General features: G+C 38.5%; 1 protein-coding gene across 4 annotated transcripts in view; it reads left to right on the forward strand.

Annotated features, from left to right (window-relative positions):
- The window catches only part of tfpia (tissue factor pathway inhibitor a), a 38,482-nt gene that overhangs the window by 19,752 nt on the left and 1,120 nt on the right, over window positions 1–17,610 (forward strand). For 2 of the 4 annotated variants that reach the window (XM_056265670.1, XM_056265669.1), the window contains exons 3-6: window positions 8,026–8,196; window positions 9,534–9,620; window positions 9,906–9,974; window positions 13,883–14,062. In XM_056265670.1, coding sequence (XP_056121645.1) covers window positions 8,026–8,196; window positions 9,534–9,620; window positions 9,906–9,974; window positions 13,883–14,062 — 507 coding nt within the window. The remainder of the gene's footprint in view (window positions 1–8,025; window positions 8,197–9,533; window positions 9,621–9,905; window positions 9,975–13,882; window positions 14,063–17,610) is intronic. The other 2 variants (XM_056265672.1, XM_056265671.1) reach the window with 2 other exon arrangements.

The following is a 17,610-nucleotide window of genomic DNA, read 5'->3' on the forward strand; positions in this document are numbered from 1 at the left end:
ACTTTATACTCATAGATATAACAGGCATTCCACCACAACATATACTTTTATGGGAACAGTGAAGAGTTCACCATGAGGCAGTCTTTCCCAATGACTCATTAACATCCCATAAAAAACAATAATGTAAGGCATTGGTGCGGTACTTCAATTATGGTTTAGTATAGAAGTGTCATGATTATTACTTGAACTGTATTATTTTGTTGAGGGCATGACAGATGCTTAAAAAATACAGAGACTTAGACCAGAAGAAAAGCAGTTGATTTGTTCAGAACAAATGCTTTCAAACAAAGACATTGTGTATGTCACATATACACATATATGTGTATGTTGGGAAGCCATATATGGAGTAATGCATTTTTGTAATCCTTCAAAGCAGTGCTTTGATGAATACAAAGAATTCTAATGCAAGGAAAAGCAAACAAACCAAATATCAAATTACGTTTCATCTTCAATATTGGCATTAAATTAGTATATAAAGGCAGAAATGGAGATTACTCGAGAACAAAGAGTCCAGTTCATGGCAACAAGCCAAGGCTGAGATGAGGGAGATACCATTTAAACAATCTGATTATTTCTGCTAGAATAATAAAGAATTATTGGTCCTTTTCCAATTAAAAAGAGGACAAATGTGCGGTTCACATTAAAGCCAAGCCACATTGGATTATTTAAAGCACTTTGGTTGGTTGGGTGAGTCATATCTCATTACGCTTTCCAGTGGGGGTCATTGTGAATTGGACGGGCCCCTGTGAGAGATCATCGTAATAATCAGCACAAAACAGACTCTGTCATGTGACTACTAAACAAGCCTCAGTCCCATCACAGAGTGGGGAAAACAGAAACTTTGCAGCTCATTTGGACAAACACCTCCAAGGACACAGCACTCGTAAATGCCTGAAGGATTGCCAAAGATCCCCCATAGAGGCAGAAGAGGAAATTGACTGCTGTGTTTGGATTCATTTCTCCTGCTCCCTTTACCACATGCTCCTGTTTATCTTCAGCTCTGCCAAGTCCGTTTCTAATTTCTGTGGCCACCAAACTTGTTTTTCCTGGTAATAAAGAGAACATTTGAACCCTTTTAACATAACAACCCTTCTAACATAACATCTGGTCTTCAATGAACCAAAGAGGATTAATGTCACACTCCTCTTGGTCGAAGCTCTGATGTTAGCAGCACCATCACAAACTCTTCTATACCTAACCATAACACTAAATGGATCTCCTCTTCCTTTCCCTTTTCTCTGTTTTTCTGCATTGTTACTCTTGTAACTCTGCATTGCGGTACTTTGGCTCTTGCTTGTGATGTTCCTAATTTGCAAGTCGCTTTGGATAAAAGCATCTTCTAAATAAAAAGGGAACAATTAAATGAGTCCACACTGTTTGCATTTAAGCTCCAACATCAAATAATAAACCACTGTGAGATATTTATGATGAATGTCTCCATCTAGTGAATCAAATCATCAATGCACTTTAAAGAGTGGCTTGTTTTTGCTTTTGTATTTCAAGAATGAGACAAAGAAAGAGACATACGAGGAGAGAAACATCATTTTCTGAAAGTTTTTCCTCTGAGACTGATCCAGTATCATTACACATTTCTTTTGAAATATAAAGTGTGTAATTTCTGTAAATGAGATTGCAATCTGTTTGTTTGAGCCAAGGAGGTCTATTATGCTTTCCATAGCATTTATATTCATCTCAATGATTGTTGGTCAGCTGGTGCAGAACCTTCTTGAAATTACCTGTCTTGCTGACATCTTTGTTAATGGGCACTCAGTTAGACATATTACACATAAGTCCTGTCCTTATTTATTTATTGTTTATTTGAATAGGGACAGATACAAAAAAACATAGATTATTCCATAAAGAACAATCCGATGCCTGTATCACAGTGTTTATAGCCAAGGCTAATTCGCAACACCTGTCCCTAGAAGGGCTTTTAACAGTTAGGATAATAAAGGAGTAAAAAAAAATGACAGTGAATACAATAAAATGTCTAGAAACCAGTTAGCACCAATAAAATTGGTAAATAAACACGTTCACTCGAACTTAGATGCACACCTCACATACACACGGATATTCCTTTCATATGGCATGATTACACTGCTGCTGCTGTATGAACCAGGCTTTTGTTAGTTTTCTAATGGTGGATAGTTTAGTTAAAATCTTTATATTTGTAGGAAGGCAGTTCCACAGATTGGCTCCTTTCACTGAAAAAACATTTTGGGCAAAAGAAGTTTTAAAAAATGGAACTTTACAGTCTCCACGAGTAGCAGCTCTTGTTGATCTGGAGGGTTCCAGCCTGTTCACAAATTTACAAAGTGGCTCAGGTGCAAGTCCAGTTAAACATTTAAAAAACAACTTAATGTGTCTGAGATTAACAAAATTTACAAAATTTAAGATTTTATGTTTACTTAAAATATAACAGTGGTGGAATCGAATGGGCTTTTCATCTAAAATTTTTAGGGCCCGGTTATAAAGCCTCTCAATAGGCTTCAGGGTAGTTTGGCTGGTCTGGGACCAAACGGTGGTGCAGTACGACAGGTGGGACATGATCATAGTGTTCAGAAATACATGAGCACATTCAAATGTAAGACAGCTCCTGATCATTCTAAAACAGTTCATACTGGCCTTCATTTTTCTTGAAATGTTTTTTATATGACTTTTAAAATTTAGCTGAGAATCTAAAATCACTCCTAAATATTTTTCTTGTTCTACCTGATCGATTAGTTCGCCATTCATTTTAATGTTAAGGTCATTTATTGTCCGAGCCCTTATCGAAAAACACATAGACTTAGTTTTCTTCAGATTAAGTGTTAAACATGATTTGTTTAGCCAATTAAACACTTTCTCAAGACTTTTGGTCAGTGTACTGCCGACAACAGCAGGGCTTTTGCCGGACACATAAACCACCATGTCATCGGCATACATCTGAAGACCCACTTCCGGACACACTTCAGGCAGCTCGTTCACATACAGGCTGAAGAGAATAGGCCCCAGTATGGTTCCCTGAGGGATTCCGGTCTTAATTTTACATGGGGCAGATTTTACATGATCAATTACTACACATTGTTCTCGTCCCTGTAAATATGACTCAAACCATGATAATGCCTGGTGTGACGTATTATAGGTTGACAGTTTTGAGATAAGACGGCTATGGTTTACTGTATCGAATGCCCTCTTTAAGTCCAGGAATACTGCACCCACAATGTTTCCTTTATCAAGCGGCTGCACAATATTTTCCAATAAAGCGCAGATAGCTGATTCAGTGGAATGGTTCTGTCTGAAACCATACTGTTGAGGGTGTATATATTTCTGTGTTTCTAAGTATTGAGTTAGCTGTTCTGAAACTATTTTTTCTAGTATTTTTGACATTACCGGAACTAGACTTATTGGTCGATAGTTACTAACGTCTGTGGTATTCCCGGACTTAAAGATGGGTTTAACCAGTGCCTTTTTCCAAGCATCTGGAAATATCCCCGTTTTAATAGAGACATTTATAATGTGGGTCAAAGGTTGAATGATAATTTGAGCATATTGTTTAAGGAAAGTTGCGTCTATGTTGTAGTTGTCTTTGGAAAAGTTGGTATTCAGGTCTGAAATGGCTTTCAATACCACTGCCTGATCCACTTCTCTAATTTTAAAAGAATTCTCATTTGCTGATGACAATATATTTAAGTTGCTACTATTGGGCTCCTCATCTAAAAAATTAGAAGCAAGATCTTCAACAGATTTGATGAAAAATTGATTAAAGGCATTAGCAACTTGGACAGGGTCTGATATGTTTTTTCCTTCACATTTTAGTTCATATGAATTATTTATATTTGCATTAGGTTTAATTAGGCTGTTTATTTGTTTCCATATTGCTTTACAATTTCCTTTAGCTTCAGTTAGAATTTTCATATAATAGTTTGCTTTTAAGTTTCGCAATTCTTTTACTACTTGATTTCGTAAACCTTTAAATAACATCAGATCTGTGTCATATCTGGTTCTAAGATAGGTTTTTAGAGCAAAATCTCTTTTTTTAATTAACTGTCGTACTGCATCACTTACCCATGGAAGCTGCACTTTTCTTTGTGGCCTTTTACATTGTTTTAAGAACTTATTTAAAATGTTACTCATTGTGGAAGTAAATATATCGCAACACTCGTTCACTTGATTATGTTGTGAGACTTCATCCCAATTAGTGTTTGCTAACTCATTCTCAACTTTAATAAGATCCTTACGGGGAATTATTAACTTAGTTACCTTTTGGTGATTTTTATATTCATTTAGACGCTTTTTTGAGAGTTTTCTGGAAATTAATATCATGTTATGATCTGATAAGCCACACACCAGATTGTATGTTTTTAAAACTCTTTCCGGCTTATTTGAGAAAGCTAAATCTATTGCTGTCTGTGATGTTTTTGTCAGGCGAGTGGGTCCCTTTACAAATTGATGAAAGTCATATTTTGATGCTAGTTCTTTGAGTTGTTTCCTACTGGATTTATTTAACCAATTAACATTAATATCTCCATAAATAAGCACCTCACTGTTCGGTTTAAAAGATTTGAGAATTTTTTCTAGATTTTGATAAAAAGTTTGTAGGCAACTAGATGGTGGATTTTACACCACAAGGATGTTAAACATCATGCGTGAGGATAGAGCCACATTTACACATAGACTTTCAATTGATAGAGATTCATCTAATTGGACTTCCTTAGTCTTAAAGGAGTCTTTAATATAAACCAGAACTCCACCTCCTCTACCAGTAACCCTGTCCTTTCTATAGCACTTATATCCAGGCACATCTATCATTGAGGTGGGGATTTTATCATGCATCCATGTTTCACCTATGCATAAATAATCAAGATTGGAACCAATTAAAAGAATTCTAATTTCATCACATTTTGGATACAGGCTTCTAATATTTAAATGCCCTCCCAAAATACCCTTGGGCTTTACTGTGCGATCCCAGATTATTTTCGCGTGATTTACTGTCTGGAAAAATAAATATTGTCTCTGCTTTATTATTGCTTGTGACTGCAAAGTTTTTATATTGTCAGTAGTGTCTCTGTTTGTTCGCTTATGCTTGACTTTATGAGTTGTATTGACTTTACCCTTAGTATAGTCAGTCTTACGGTTAGGAGCGCCTCTGGATCCTTGCGCACACAATGATTTTAAATCCGTCTCCAGTGTGGCCTCCTCCGCCTTGTCGACAGAAGAATCCGCCAAAAGTAGGGCACCACTTTGGACCAGGTCGCTCCAACAGTCCGCCGGGCCATCTGTGGGCGCAACCCCCGCCGCAGCCCGGTCGACGTGGACAGACGGATCCACTCCCTCCGGGTCCTCCGGTGCCGGCGTTCGAACACTCGCCCGCACAGAGCGCCCAGAGCTGTCTCCCGCTGGAAATCCGCCAACCACCTCCGGGTCCGCCGGCCACCGCAGATGACGCACTAGTTCCGCCGCGGAGGCTCCCCGGCCGCCCACCAATCCAGCCTGCCGCTCCCCGCTCCATCTCCGCACCGGGACCCGGCCCCACGTTGGCAGTATGGACCCGCGGCGCACAGTCAGCGTCTGAGCCGGGGTTAAGCTGGATGTCTCCCGCTAACAGGACCAGGAAGGAGAGATATATTATAGTGCGCCCACTATTTTGTTTCCTTTTACCCAGCTCCACTTTGGTGCGTAAGCCTATTACGCGTGCATTTCCAAACTTCAGGAGGGAATAGTAGATGGTAAAACGGCCATATCCAACGTTGTTCAGGTATGGCGTGTTGCACAGAAGACTGTCAGGCTCGTTTTGAGGAATCCTTAGGACAAGTGATCCAAATATTAGCAGCAGAAGAAGCCACACCAAACAGGTGAATAGCAGGTCTGAACGCTGACGCTGCTTGTTTGCTCCACGCCGGTATTTCATTAGTTGATGTTGTTTATCCTTCTTATTTACGGCTTCTGGTTTATTGACATATTCACGTATTTGCTGTTTATAAATCTTGGTGTCAGTAGAAAGTCTATCAGAGTGCATAAAATAGCCAGATTTTAAAGGCCAAAGCAAGAGGAGCATGGAGCCCAACCAACCGTGCGCCATCGCCTAAGTAGCTGCCTGTGGCTTATGGCCTTGTGAGTAAATGACACACACAGTGAGAGACACTAGCCAGGCATCAATACAATCTCCTTTCCTAAATATCACCCAAGAGGTTGCTCAGGAGAACAGCAGTTTTGAATTATTCATTTTGATAAGTGTTTTAGATGCAGCACATCTGCACTTCATGTGCTAGAATATTGACTATGACTATTTAAAATTACATAATCCATTTGTAGCATTAATATTCAGTTTGTTAAGTGTCCTTATGAATGTTAACTTTTGATTAATGCTGTATGTGAGTGGTCATTTGCTAAGCTCAATTAGCATTCCTCCACCGCTCTCGCTCAGGACGACTGTCTGGGACGTAGAGTATCAGAACACAGTCAGTATCTAATGCAGAGAGTTCAGCTGCTGACTGATGAATTCTCCCACTTCATCATGTACAACACAGTGTAGAAATAGCATAAGGTGTACTTGATGTATGTTACTTGTTATTTAGCTTGCAAGTTTTATCTACAGAAACTTGCCGTATTTAACTGACTGGGATAATCCATTTTGGCAAGTAATCTTGCAAATAAAATCTGACAACAACAATAGTATCTTAAAGGGATAGTTTACCTAAAAAATTATTTAGTCATTTTTTACATTATTTACTCACTCTAAAGTTTCAAACATGTAGACTTTATTTCTTCTACAGAACACCAATGTGTGTGTGTGTGTGTGTGTATTGAGTCGTTGAGAACTGTTCCCTGTTCCCATAAAAGTATACTGTATGTTGTGGTGGAATGCGTTATATCTATGATTATAAAGTGAATAGTTCCGGTTTGGGATGTTTTTTTTGGACACCCACATGACTGTGCTGCACCCACATAGACTAATGTGCTTTTTAGAATACATTTTTATAATATCTTCTTTTCTATTTATTTTTTCCCCTGACCATAATCACATTTTAACCACATTCAAGCAGTAGTTAACACTGCAATTAACATTGAATTATATATCCAAAAGCAGCAACCGGCTTCAATCTGTATGGTCACTATGTGATGTTTATGATTAAGTTTGTGCAACTCATCGTTGCTTGTAAATTCAATCTATCCGAAAGAAGAGAGAACAACAAAATACCCTGACGATTTCTCCCAGCTGATTGGATTAAAGCTGCCTTTCTCCATGATGAATTGCCACTTAAGTGAAATATTTTAATTAGCAGTAGCCATAAATAAATTCTGCATTACAGGGCAAAAACGTGGCAGGAAATTAAGTGATTCTTTTAATCTGTTGAACTTTGGAATCCAGCCATTAATATATCAACAGGGCATGTGCTAGATGGAGAGAAAATATATCAATCACTCCGGCCTGCCTGTGGCTTATGGCCAAATCTGTTAAGGCAACGGTCAAACTGCTTCTGGTGAAAGCCGCTGCTTTAATATTCAATTCCAATATTTGCCTAGATTAATCACGAAACATTCAATATCTATATTAATATGCCATACTTTATCTGTCGTGCTAATTTCTGTGTTCTCATTGTAAAATCCATCTTGCATAAAAATAATGGGAAAATGAATGCTATTTTGTTTTCTTTAAAATGTTAAGTGCCGGCAGTTTCTCGCACTTTTAACTATTTTGAAAGTGCTGTAAGTGACTATCCAGAGCTGTGAAATTAAAGCTAGCAAACAGGGATAAATATTCATTTCAATGAGGAGACCATGGAAAATCAGGCACTGGTAAAATAATATAATGAAGTGTTTACAATTTCTATTTTGCTTTTTGCAGCCAGAAAGTGTAGTTATTACAACTCGTGTTTATCAGTCACAGAGACTGCTGTGATCATTTCTCATGATCATAGATATTTTATGTGGTATTCCAAAGAAGAAGAAAAAAACACATAACATTTTCTAAGACTGAAGTTGATGAAAAGGAGCACATGATTTATGGCTGTCCCATCTTTTTGCTGTTGTTGTTTTTTTTAGAGGACAAGAGTCCATGTCATCTGGAGGATGAGCCGGGGCCATGCAGAGGACTGGTGCCTCGCTATTTTTTCGATTTCAAGAGCCAAGAATGCAAACGATTCTTTTATGGTGGCTGCTTTGGGAATGCCAACAACTTCAAGACCATAAAAGAATGCCATGAGAAATGTCAACGTATGTACCAGCAACTAAACATTTCTCTTCTCTGCAATTTTCAATAATAACATATTGCTTTTGCACAAGCCCTGTAATTAAAGTCATGTGCTTGACAAAGGTTACAGCCCTTTGGTATTCTAACCTTCATTTTATAGAACAATTTGCACTTTTAATTTAGACTCAAATCCAGCTCGTTGCATTCTATTTTTAGCAGTAATTTCAACAGTCAAATGCACTGTAGAAAATTATATCTTTAGGAATTAAATTGTCCTTGAAGGATAAATACTGTTAAAAACTATGGTATATTAGACCAGACAGCAAACAAACAGCTTGAGTGTCAGAGCAGCACAGCACTGTATCTTATTTCACTTGTGAACAGAGCGTTTACACAGATGTCTTAAAGGGGCAGCAGCTTGTTTATAGTCAGAAAAGGTGGGAAAACAATTGGCAAACAAAAAACCTTTTAATAAAACTATAAGGCAACCAAAGGGTGGACGCAATACATCTTTATTTGTTTACCACAATTGGATTTTTGTTTAGATAACTGTTCCACATACCATACATATCATATTTAAAGCCCCCAACATGCACGAACATGCAATACAAGATTAGATGTCACTTTATGATAGCTGAAGTGAGGCAAAATAATGCTTCACGAAAAGAAAAAAAAAGCAAAGATGAATGACGCTCACTCTCACTCTCTCTCCTCCCCCATCATGAGTGTATACGCCCCCTACTGCTGATTGGCTACAAGTGTGTTGTGATGCTCGGTCTAATCCACTTTCAACAGCGCTTCAGAGAAATTGCTTACTGCACCTTTAATCTCTAGGTGTCCTAAATGTCGTAAAAGAAAATGAAAATGAAACGGGCTAATATATAACAACAAAAACACTTCACTTCGCTTTATATGATGAAAAGATTGAATTTAGGCTTTTATTCACATATAAACATTGATCAGCGAACATAAACAGTATAATACAAGCCTAAAAAGCCTAAACAGTTGAATAAAAGCCTAAATTCTATCTGTTCATCATATAAATTGATCGAGTCTCTTATATGGATTCGTTTTACGATCTCTTTATGAACTTTTTGAAGCGTCAAAATGGTAGTTGCGTAGCTGTCAATGGAGAGACAGAAATCGCTCTGATTTTATTCAAAATATCTTCATTTGTGTTTCGAAGATGAACGAAAGTAGTACAGGTTTAGAATGACGTGAGGTTGAGTAAATAATGACAGAATTTTCATTTTTGGGTGAACTATCCCTTTAATGGTGCGTGTTTGTGCAACCTGAGAAAGACTCCTCTGTAACAAAAGGACATCAAATGTGATGTTTTCACTTTGTTTCCTCCTTTTAGCTGGCTCAAACCACATGGAACAAAATTCTCCATTAAAACCAGAGGAAGAAGAAGCAAAACCCAGGACAGAACCTCTCACTAAACATGGTGAGATGAGACACAACCTGCTTGTTTATAATGTCAGAAAACCTTTTTATTTATACTGTATATTACAATGATCTGTTTTTAAAGTCATTTTTAGTACCTTTTCGGCACCAATGCAGCATCACACAAAAACTTTGTTTTGTAGAAATACCATTGATACATTTACATACATTTAGTCATTTAATCATTTAGCAGATGCTTTTACCCAAAGCGACTTACAAATGAGAACAATAGAACCTTTTATATAAATCTTTTTATGTGATTCACTAAGTATATGGTTCTTTTTAGAGTATTCTCCTTTGGATGTATCCCATGTGTCACTGCAGAAAGTATCCCAACCAGCTGCTCAGGAAGCAGGTGAGAATCACACACATGTACACACACACACACACACACTAGCTGTGGATGTGAAGGCAGAGGGTTCTAGACAGCTGTGTTTTCATGTCAGACAGTCTGTTTGAGTCCAGAGGGCAGCGTAGCCTCCTTCTGCTTATTTTGACAGTTAAGAGCTGCTCTCTGCTCCTCAGCTCCAGGGCTCATGACATCCCAGTCTGGCACAGAGATAGCACACACTGAGACACATACAAATCACAGTCAAATATGTGATATTTATGATATTAATCCTAATATTAATATTTAAAAAAAACTGAATTTCAGTTTCTGTAATTGTAACATTTATATGGTTACGTGTTAATGGCTATTCATTCATACTACTCCACATTTGCCTCTTTAATCACAGTGGTTAATGAAGTATAGTAAGTGAATTAAGATAAACCATCCTGTCAGTGGTCTGTTTTACAAACTTATTATTTGCAATTTACTTTTTGAGTTAAAAGTTATTGCTAATTAATTACAGTAATTGATTATGGGTTAAAAGATGACTCACCCTGCGTCCCAATGTGCATACTATCCATCCTAAATAGTAGGCCTATGTGAGATTAGAATAAGTGTGTCCCAAAGCATAGTATTGTGGCGAGCAGGACGAGGTCGAGGAACGTGAGAGAACGGCACGAGACCGGTGCGTCCCATCATTAATCACGCCACCGGCCTCGCGCCGTTCTCTCACGTCCCTCGACCTCGTCCTGCCCGCCACAAGTATGTTGAAAAGAGTATGCCAGAAGTCCCCAGATGGTCTACTTTTCCAGTAGAAGTGTGGATCCGTGCACACTCTAAAGGCTAATACTGCCCACAGCCCACTGCACTTTGTAAGAGGATTTGGTTCAGAACTACAAACAAATGAAAAGTGTTAAAAAACTACAAACTTGGCATGTTGGTTGTGCGCCACGCCACCCACAGTTAAGTAGAGAGGTTTAGATAAAGGAGTGACTAATAATCAACAATGTGAACTTTTATAGAGATCTGTTTGGCTAGCGGGACGCCTAAGTTTACTTCACTATATTACAATTAAATCCTAATCTAATCATGACAAATTATATATCGTTGGAAAGGTCTAAGACTCCTAAATAGATATGTTAGCACTGTTTTATGTTACAAATTATGTAGGAACAGTAATAGATGAATTCATGACAAGAGTGCACCTCAAAAAATCTACATCATAACAGGAGTTCTGACCTTTGTCACAAAATTAAGTCACAAAAATAATTGAAACTTTGGTTTTCATGCTAAAAGTAGTATTTGTCAATAAAAATTAATTAAATAATATTATCCTCTAAAAAGTATAATATATATATATATATATATATATATTATCCTTTAAAATATAACTATCTTTTTTATCGCCTTTTTTATTACATCACATATTTTAGTAGTTATCATAAATTAGGTATCATTTGAAAGCTTACGAACTCAGAATTCATCCTGTGAAAACCTTTTTGAAATTGGACGTTGCGTTACCATAAAAACGGTACTCTAAATTATTTTATCGGGCTCCTCCCCTTTTGGGCGTCATCATTTTTCATAATTTATGATCAAAACACATATTGTCAGAAAGGTCTGAGTCTCAAGGTTCCATATTTTGAAATGTATTAATTTGTTACGGCAGAATGCATACAATTAAATTCAATGGAATATATGTCACCCGGTGGCTATTTTTGGTATTACGCCTGAACAAAATCTCATGGCAACTTCAAATTTGGAACACAACTTGGTTGGATATATGGCTTTGATTTTATAGTAATTTTATAGTAACCAATATTTTGTCAAATATATATTTTATATCAAAGAAAAAATATTAAGTACAGTATATTTGATTTACTGTAAATTTAAACTTCCATAACTTTTTCATACTTTCATTTTTTGAAGTGCTTTCACTTCAGCAATAATCAGTTAAGGGGTTAACTTTTAAATGCATCATAATGCAAAAACATGAGGAGAGTTCTCCGCACAAAAGACCCATGACTGCAGATCAACATGCCACTGCATTTCTCTCCAATACGGTAGGAAATTAAATGAATGAAATGTGGAGAATGTTAACTGTGACAAAATAACAGGCCAGTTTACTGACTGCGCGCAACCATGTGACAGAGCTTTCTGTTAAAGACACAATTGTATGACGTGATAGTACAATATGTCCCAAAGCTGGTCTACTCTTCTGCTACACACAGAAAAGTGTGTACCTTTTCTTCACAAAAAGAGTACATTCATTTAGGGTGTAGAATAAGTAGGCTAAATGGGACGCAGCATTAGATGGCCAAACTCTCTGTGGCGCCATTGAAGGATGATGCTTAGATTTTACTGCCATCTAGTGGATCATGTAAGTCAAATAAAGTTTAATGTCATTCCAGCTATAATAAATACAGGAAGTAGTACACTTATATTTAAACATTTATCATTATGTAACTTTAATTTAGTCATTAAATAATAACTTAATGTAATAATATAAAATAACATTGATGTACAGTAATAACTTGGATCATATTTTAAACAACATCAATAACAAATTATCATAGTATCCCACTTTACCGGTTTACATCATCTACGGTTGAACAAAACATACTCTATAAACAAAAAATAAGATACAATAGAGATCAGATGTGAGGTTTACTTATAGTATGCACAATAGTGTACATTGCAAATAATCCAGTTACAGTAATTGGTACTTGGCAGCAAAGGGGCATGAACATTTTTAGTATTGCTACTCTGTACAGTGACCTTAAAGCTTAGGAAAGGTGCTTTATAAACAAAGCATTATTATTATTATTATTATTATTAAAAGTGGATAGTTAATTGTTCAATTGACCTTATTCAGAGCAGCGCTATGACAGGTATGAAAGCTTTAGGCTGTGAGCGATTGTTTTCAATGGCATCCGCTGTAAAATGCTGTATAAAGCCCCTGGATAACTTATAATTTTCCACAGCTCAAGTTGTCTGAAGTTTTTTGTCTACTGAAATTTCTTGAAAAAATATTTTTGCAGTGTTTCATCAGCAGAACACTCCAAAGACACATTAAATAACAGTACAACCCACTGAAGAGAGGGAAGTCTATCCCTCACAGCCTCGCTTTCATTCCCGTTAAAAATCAAAGATGCCGCTGCTGTGAATAAGGTCTATTGTGTAGCAGAAGTGCAGTGCAATGTATAATAATAACTCATTAAAGTGCCCATATTATGCTATTCTAAAAGTTTTTATTATGATTTTGGAGGTCTCCTACATTTACATGCATTCAAGGTAAAAAATAAAAATAATTTTCTCATTGCAGCATCACCTCTTTTCTCACAGTGTCTGAAACAGTTTGATAAAGGATCCGGTCTCTCTCTAAACCCCTCCTTTCCGAGAGCCTACTCTGCTCTGATTGGTCAGTCTGTTGTGATTGGTCTAAAGCTCACAGAGCGTGTCAGAAATGAAACCCCCCTTAAACTTAAAATATCTCATTTTCAGCTTCCTCAGCGCTTGTATACACAGTGATACGAACAGTAACAACAGCATCGGTTTTATACAGTATCAATTTGAGTACGAGTCCTCAACCTTTTGGAAAAGTGTCTTCTCGACAAGTCGACAACACGAACCAAACTATTCCAGGCCTCTGCTACAACTACAGTGTTTGAGGACGGGTCAAAGTAGACATTGTTCATGGTCAACTAATGAAGACCATTTGTTACAAACCTACGTAGGTTCGAGCAGGAAGTAAGAGTGGAAATACTGACGACTCGTTTTAGGCAGTTCAAGACAATAACTTTTTTTGTTGTGCACTTTGATCTTTGAAACTTGATATGTCATATTATTATGGGTTTTGTCTCAGTGGAATATGCATGAGAGTGTATTTTAAACAGCAATGATAATGTCAATATATTGTTATTGCATTTCAGAGTTCAGTCCCCCAGAAATCTGCATGAGTCCAGTTGATCGGGGCGATTGTGACGGCTCTGAGAGGAGATACGTGTACAACCCCAGGACTGGGAGATGCCAGGCTTTTCGCTACAGTGGCTGTGGAGGCAACAAAAACAACTTTGTCCACAAGAGACACTGCATGAAGATGTGCACGAAAGGTGTGTTTACTGCAGACCTTGTTTTTGTTTTATAAAACATATATCTCATCATTAAAGCTCTTCTTGCGCTCTGATATCACTGCGATGGCAACTCCGCCCAGCTCACGGAGAGAGGGAGAGACACACACCACACGCGTCTAAACCTCAGCCAGGTGGTCGCTGAATAAAACTCCCACAAATACCACGGAACAACGTCGGCATTACTTAATCCTATGACCAGTGTTCGTAACAACTTAGCTATTTGCAGCTCCCTAAATACAATGGAAAGCAGTTTTATAGACGAGGCATTCGGCATTCGCGTTTTCCATTTGGACCCACAAACTTGCTTAGCTATAGTTGCAAGCACATATAGAGCAACGTGTTTCCACTTTCAAAGTGTATGGCAATATTTTCAGCTAAGTCAAACTAAGTCTTTTTTTACAGTCTATGAGTCAAAAAGATGCTTTGAAAGTTTAAAACTTGCCGCTGTCTTGAAGAGCAGGCTTCCAGCACTGTGCTAGTGGGGGAGGGGCAGTGCATCTGCACGTGAACTGCAGCGTCTCCAGCAACACAGAGCTGCCTGTGGACGCCTGCCTGGAAATAATGCCGGGAAAAAACTATCGGCGAACGCAGCAGCCGTATTGGCCGATGCCGATACACGTAATATCAGCCCGATTAAAGCTCCTGTAGGTAACTTTTGAAAACATATATTTGCTAAAACTGTCATTATGTCCTGACAGTAGAATATGAGACAGATAATCTGTGTAAAAATCAAGCTCCTCTGGCTCCTCCCAGAGGTCCTATTGCCATTTGCAAGAAATACACGCTCCCGGTCAGAAACAACCAATCAGAGCCAGGAGGAATGTCTTAGCACTGTCAATCACGCTCGTGTACGCGCTGATCACACCCCTCTCTTGCACAGCGCGAGCGCCGGAGCGCGAGCCGTCGTTCAAACTCAAGATTGCCGGCGAGCTGCAGCTGTGCTTATGACGGAGAAACAACCTAAACTGCCAATTCTCGAGTGACACTTGCTCATAAAACAAAGAGGTAAAAGGAAAAAGACCGATGACGATAAACAAGCGAAAAAGAAAGAATTACACAGAGCCCATTGACTCTAAAACTCTAGCCGCATAACATGTAGATAAAATGTCACGCACTCTGCTAAGCAACAATTGAAACCTGCTAATTCACTGGCTTGTCATGTTGCTGAAATAATGTACTAGCACACCTTATCTAGCATTATATATCGCTAGAATAATTACTTACATACTGTAACGTTAGTTACCGTTATATTAACGTTATCTTACTAGCTATTTATAACTTATAGAAAGAGTGCAACGTTATAAAGTTACATGTAGGCTATTGGAAAATACATAATGATTTGAGGACCAATTTTGTAGTCAAAGTATGGGCAGGCCATAGTCAATGTAAAGCATATTGTTGACGTTTAGTCCCTATTAGTGAATGTGCCATATAACTTTTTATCCGCTGTTATGGGTGGCCCTGTTTACTAGCCTGCGCGTTCACGACAGGCTCCGCTGTGGAGGACGAGCTGTGGAGGGAGGGCTGTAGCGCAGCAGAGAGCAAGGGGGTGGGACCTGTAAGTTGTGCTTGTTCAAATTTTCAGGCTAAGTCAACATTTTCTCAAAACTCCCTACTGCAGCTTTAATTGGCCGGCCGATATATCGGTCGATCTCTTGTTACGATCAGGCAAGAGGTAGGATCTGCGTTAATATTGGAAGCTTTCCAGCACTGGAGAGACCTTAAAGAGCAAGGTGCAGGTTGGACACCCCTATATAGCATAGTGTATGTTGATGATAAAACAACTAGATTTTTTGAACTGGAGTAATATATATTTAGCCATTAACGATATTTTGAGATAAATTGTGATAAAATAACTTCCGCGTCTATAAAGCACTAACCGGAAGTGACGATGGGTCAAGTTCAAGCTCAGGTTACAATGGATGTGAATGAAGAAACCGAGTTCTCCGATGTTGACGAGCATGCCTATGGCCCACAGGTAGGGATGGGGCCGATCCGATCCAGTATCGGGACCGATACCAGCGTAATTCATGTATCGGATTTTCCCGATCCAACCTGCGGAGATATCCGATATCCTGCTGAAATGACTCCAAAAGTGATTCCCGCCGGCCAGTCTGCTAGCTGGCTGCAAACTGTGGAATGGGTTTCTTGAACGGGGGTGCCGCTCAATGAGACACAGAGACCCCCCTCAGGAAATCCATTCCGCAGTTTGCAGCCAGCAAGCAGGATAGCATTGAGCTGCCAACATGTTCGCTGTGTGTAAATACTTCACAATGGAAACACCGCAGAGCAAGACAGCAAAATGCAATGTTTGCAAAGCCGTATTAATTAAACCATCTGTCTGTGATGCAAAAAATCTCCAGGTCTATAATTCTCCGGAGTAAAATGTGCGCTACAAACGACCGAGTGTGTGGTGACAGACGCGGCAGTGAAGTCTGCTCTCTTCACCTGCACAAAACGCACCCAAGAACGAAAAGCCTTGTTTTTCCTAGAAGGAAAATGATGGACACGATGTCCTGACAGACTGGAATTCGTGCAACCAGCACAAACACAATAATTTACCATGATGGCATCTCTAAAACTCGATCTAAAACTTTCTCTGTCTCTCACTACTGCTCTAACTAGAGCTGAACGCGAGCTCTTGTTTGCCTCGGCCTACGTCATATGACGCGTTGCTAGCGGGAAAGGCGTATTCCAGAGCCTAGCACATTTTCATCAAAATTTCTACATCAAATGAGATTTCATTAGTAATTTCTACATATGTGTTTTTAAAAGACCTCTTCAGACAATATCAAGTATTAATTCAGTTATAAATTCAACCTGCACGTTGCTCTTTAAGGAGCGGGAAAGCCTGAAAACGGATGCCGAGGTTGCTTTATTTCTTCTCGACACATGAGTAACGTTGGTTTTGCTGTGTTTCACAGAACTAAGATATGCTGTCTTTTGCTTGAATATACTCGTTTGTCATCTTCGCTTGGTTTTTCAAATGCATTATTATTATTATAAAACCTGAAACGTGTAAACCTCCTCTCCTGCCTGTTTTAAGCATCGGCTCCCAAAGTGTGTCTGAACAGTGAGATAACATACTCCATATATAAAAAAATTGTATTTTGGTCCCCCTTATAGTGATCGATATATAACATACTGTATAACCCACATGGACTGTCGTGTTATGTAGGGAGCAGTTCATGAAAACTGTGTTCGTTTTTTGGGATGGAAGGGATGACTTTGCCATCGAAGGAGTAGAGGAGCTAAATAACTATCAGACATTCGACCTGAATTATCATAGTAACACAAACTGCTTTCACTTATTGATGACATCATACCCTCGGGCGGCAGGCACAGCAGACTTCGCCATAGTCGTTGCCTGTGTTGCATAGCGTGTACGTGAATGTGGGGGGGAGGCATCAAGATACGGGTGTGATCCATTTGGGTAGGGACTTGCTTGTTTTGGTGATTTCAAATATCAACAGCATTTACCAGAAATCGCTTACTGCACCTTTAATATTTTAATTGAGAAGAACTGC

Source organism: Rhinichthys klamathensis, unplaced genomic scaffold, assembly GCF_029890125.1.
Source record: "Rhinichthys klamathensis goyatoka isolate OS25496 unplaced genomic scaffold, OSU_Roscu_1.1 h1tg000237l_1, whole genome shotgun sequence".
Classification (NCBI taxonomy): domain Eukaryota; kingdom Metazoa; phylum Chordata; class Actinopteri; order Cypriniformes; family Leuciscidae; genus Rhinichthys; species Rhinichthys klamathensis.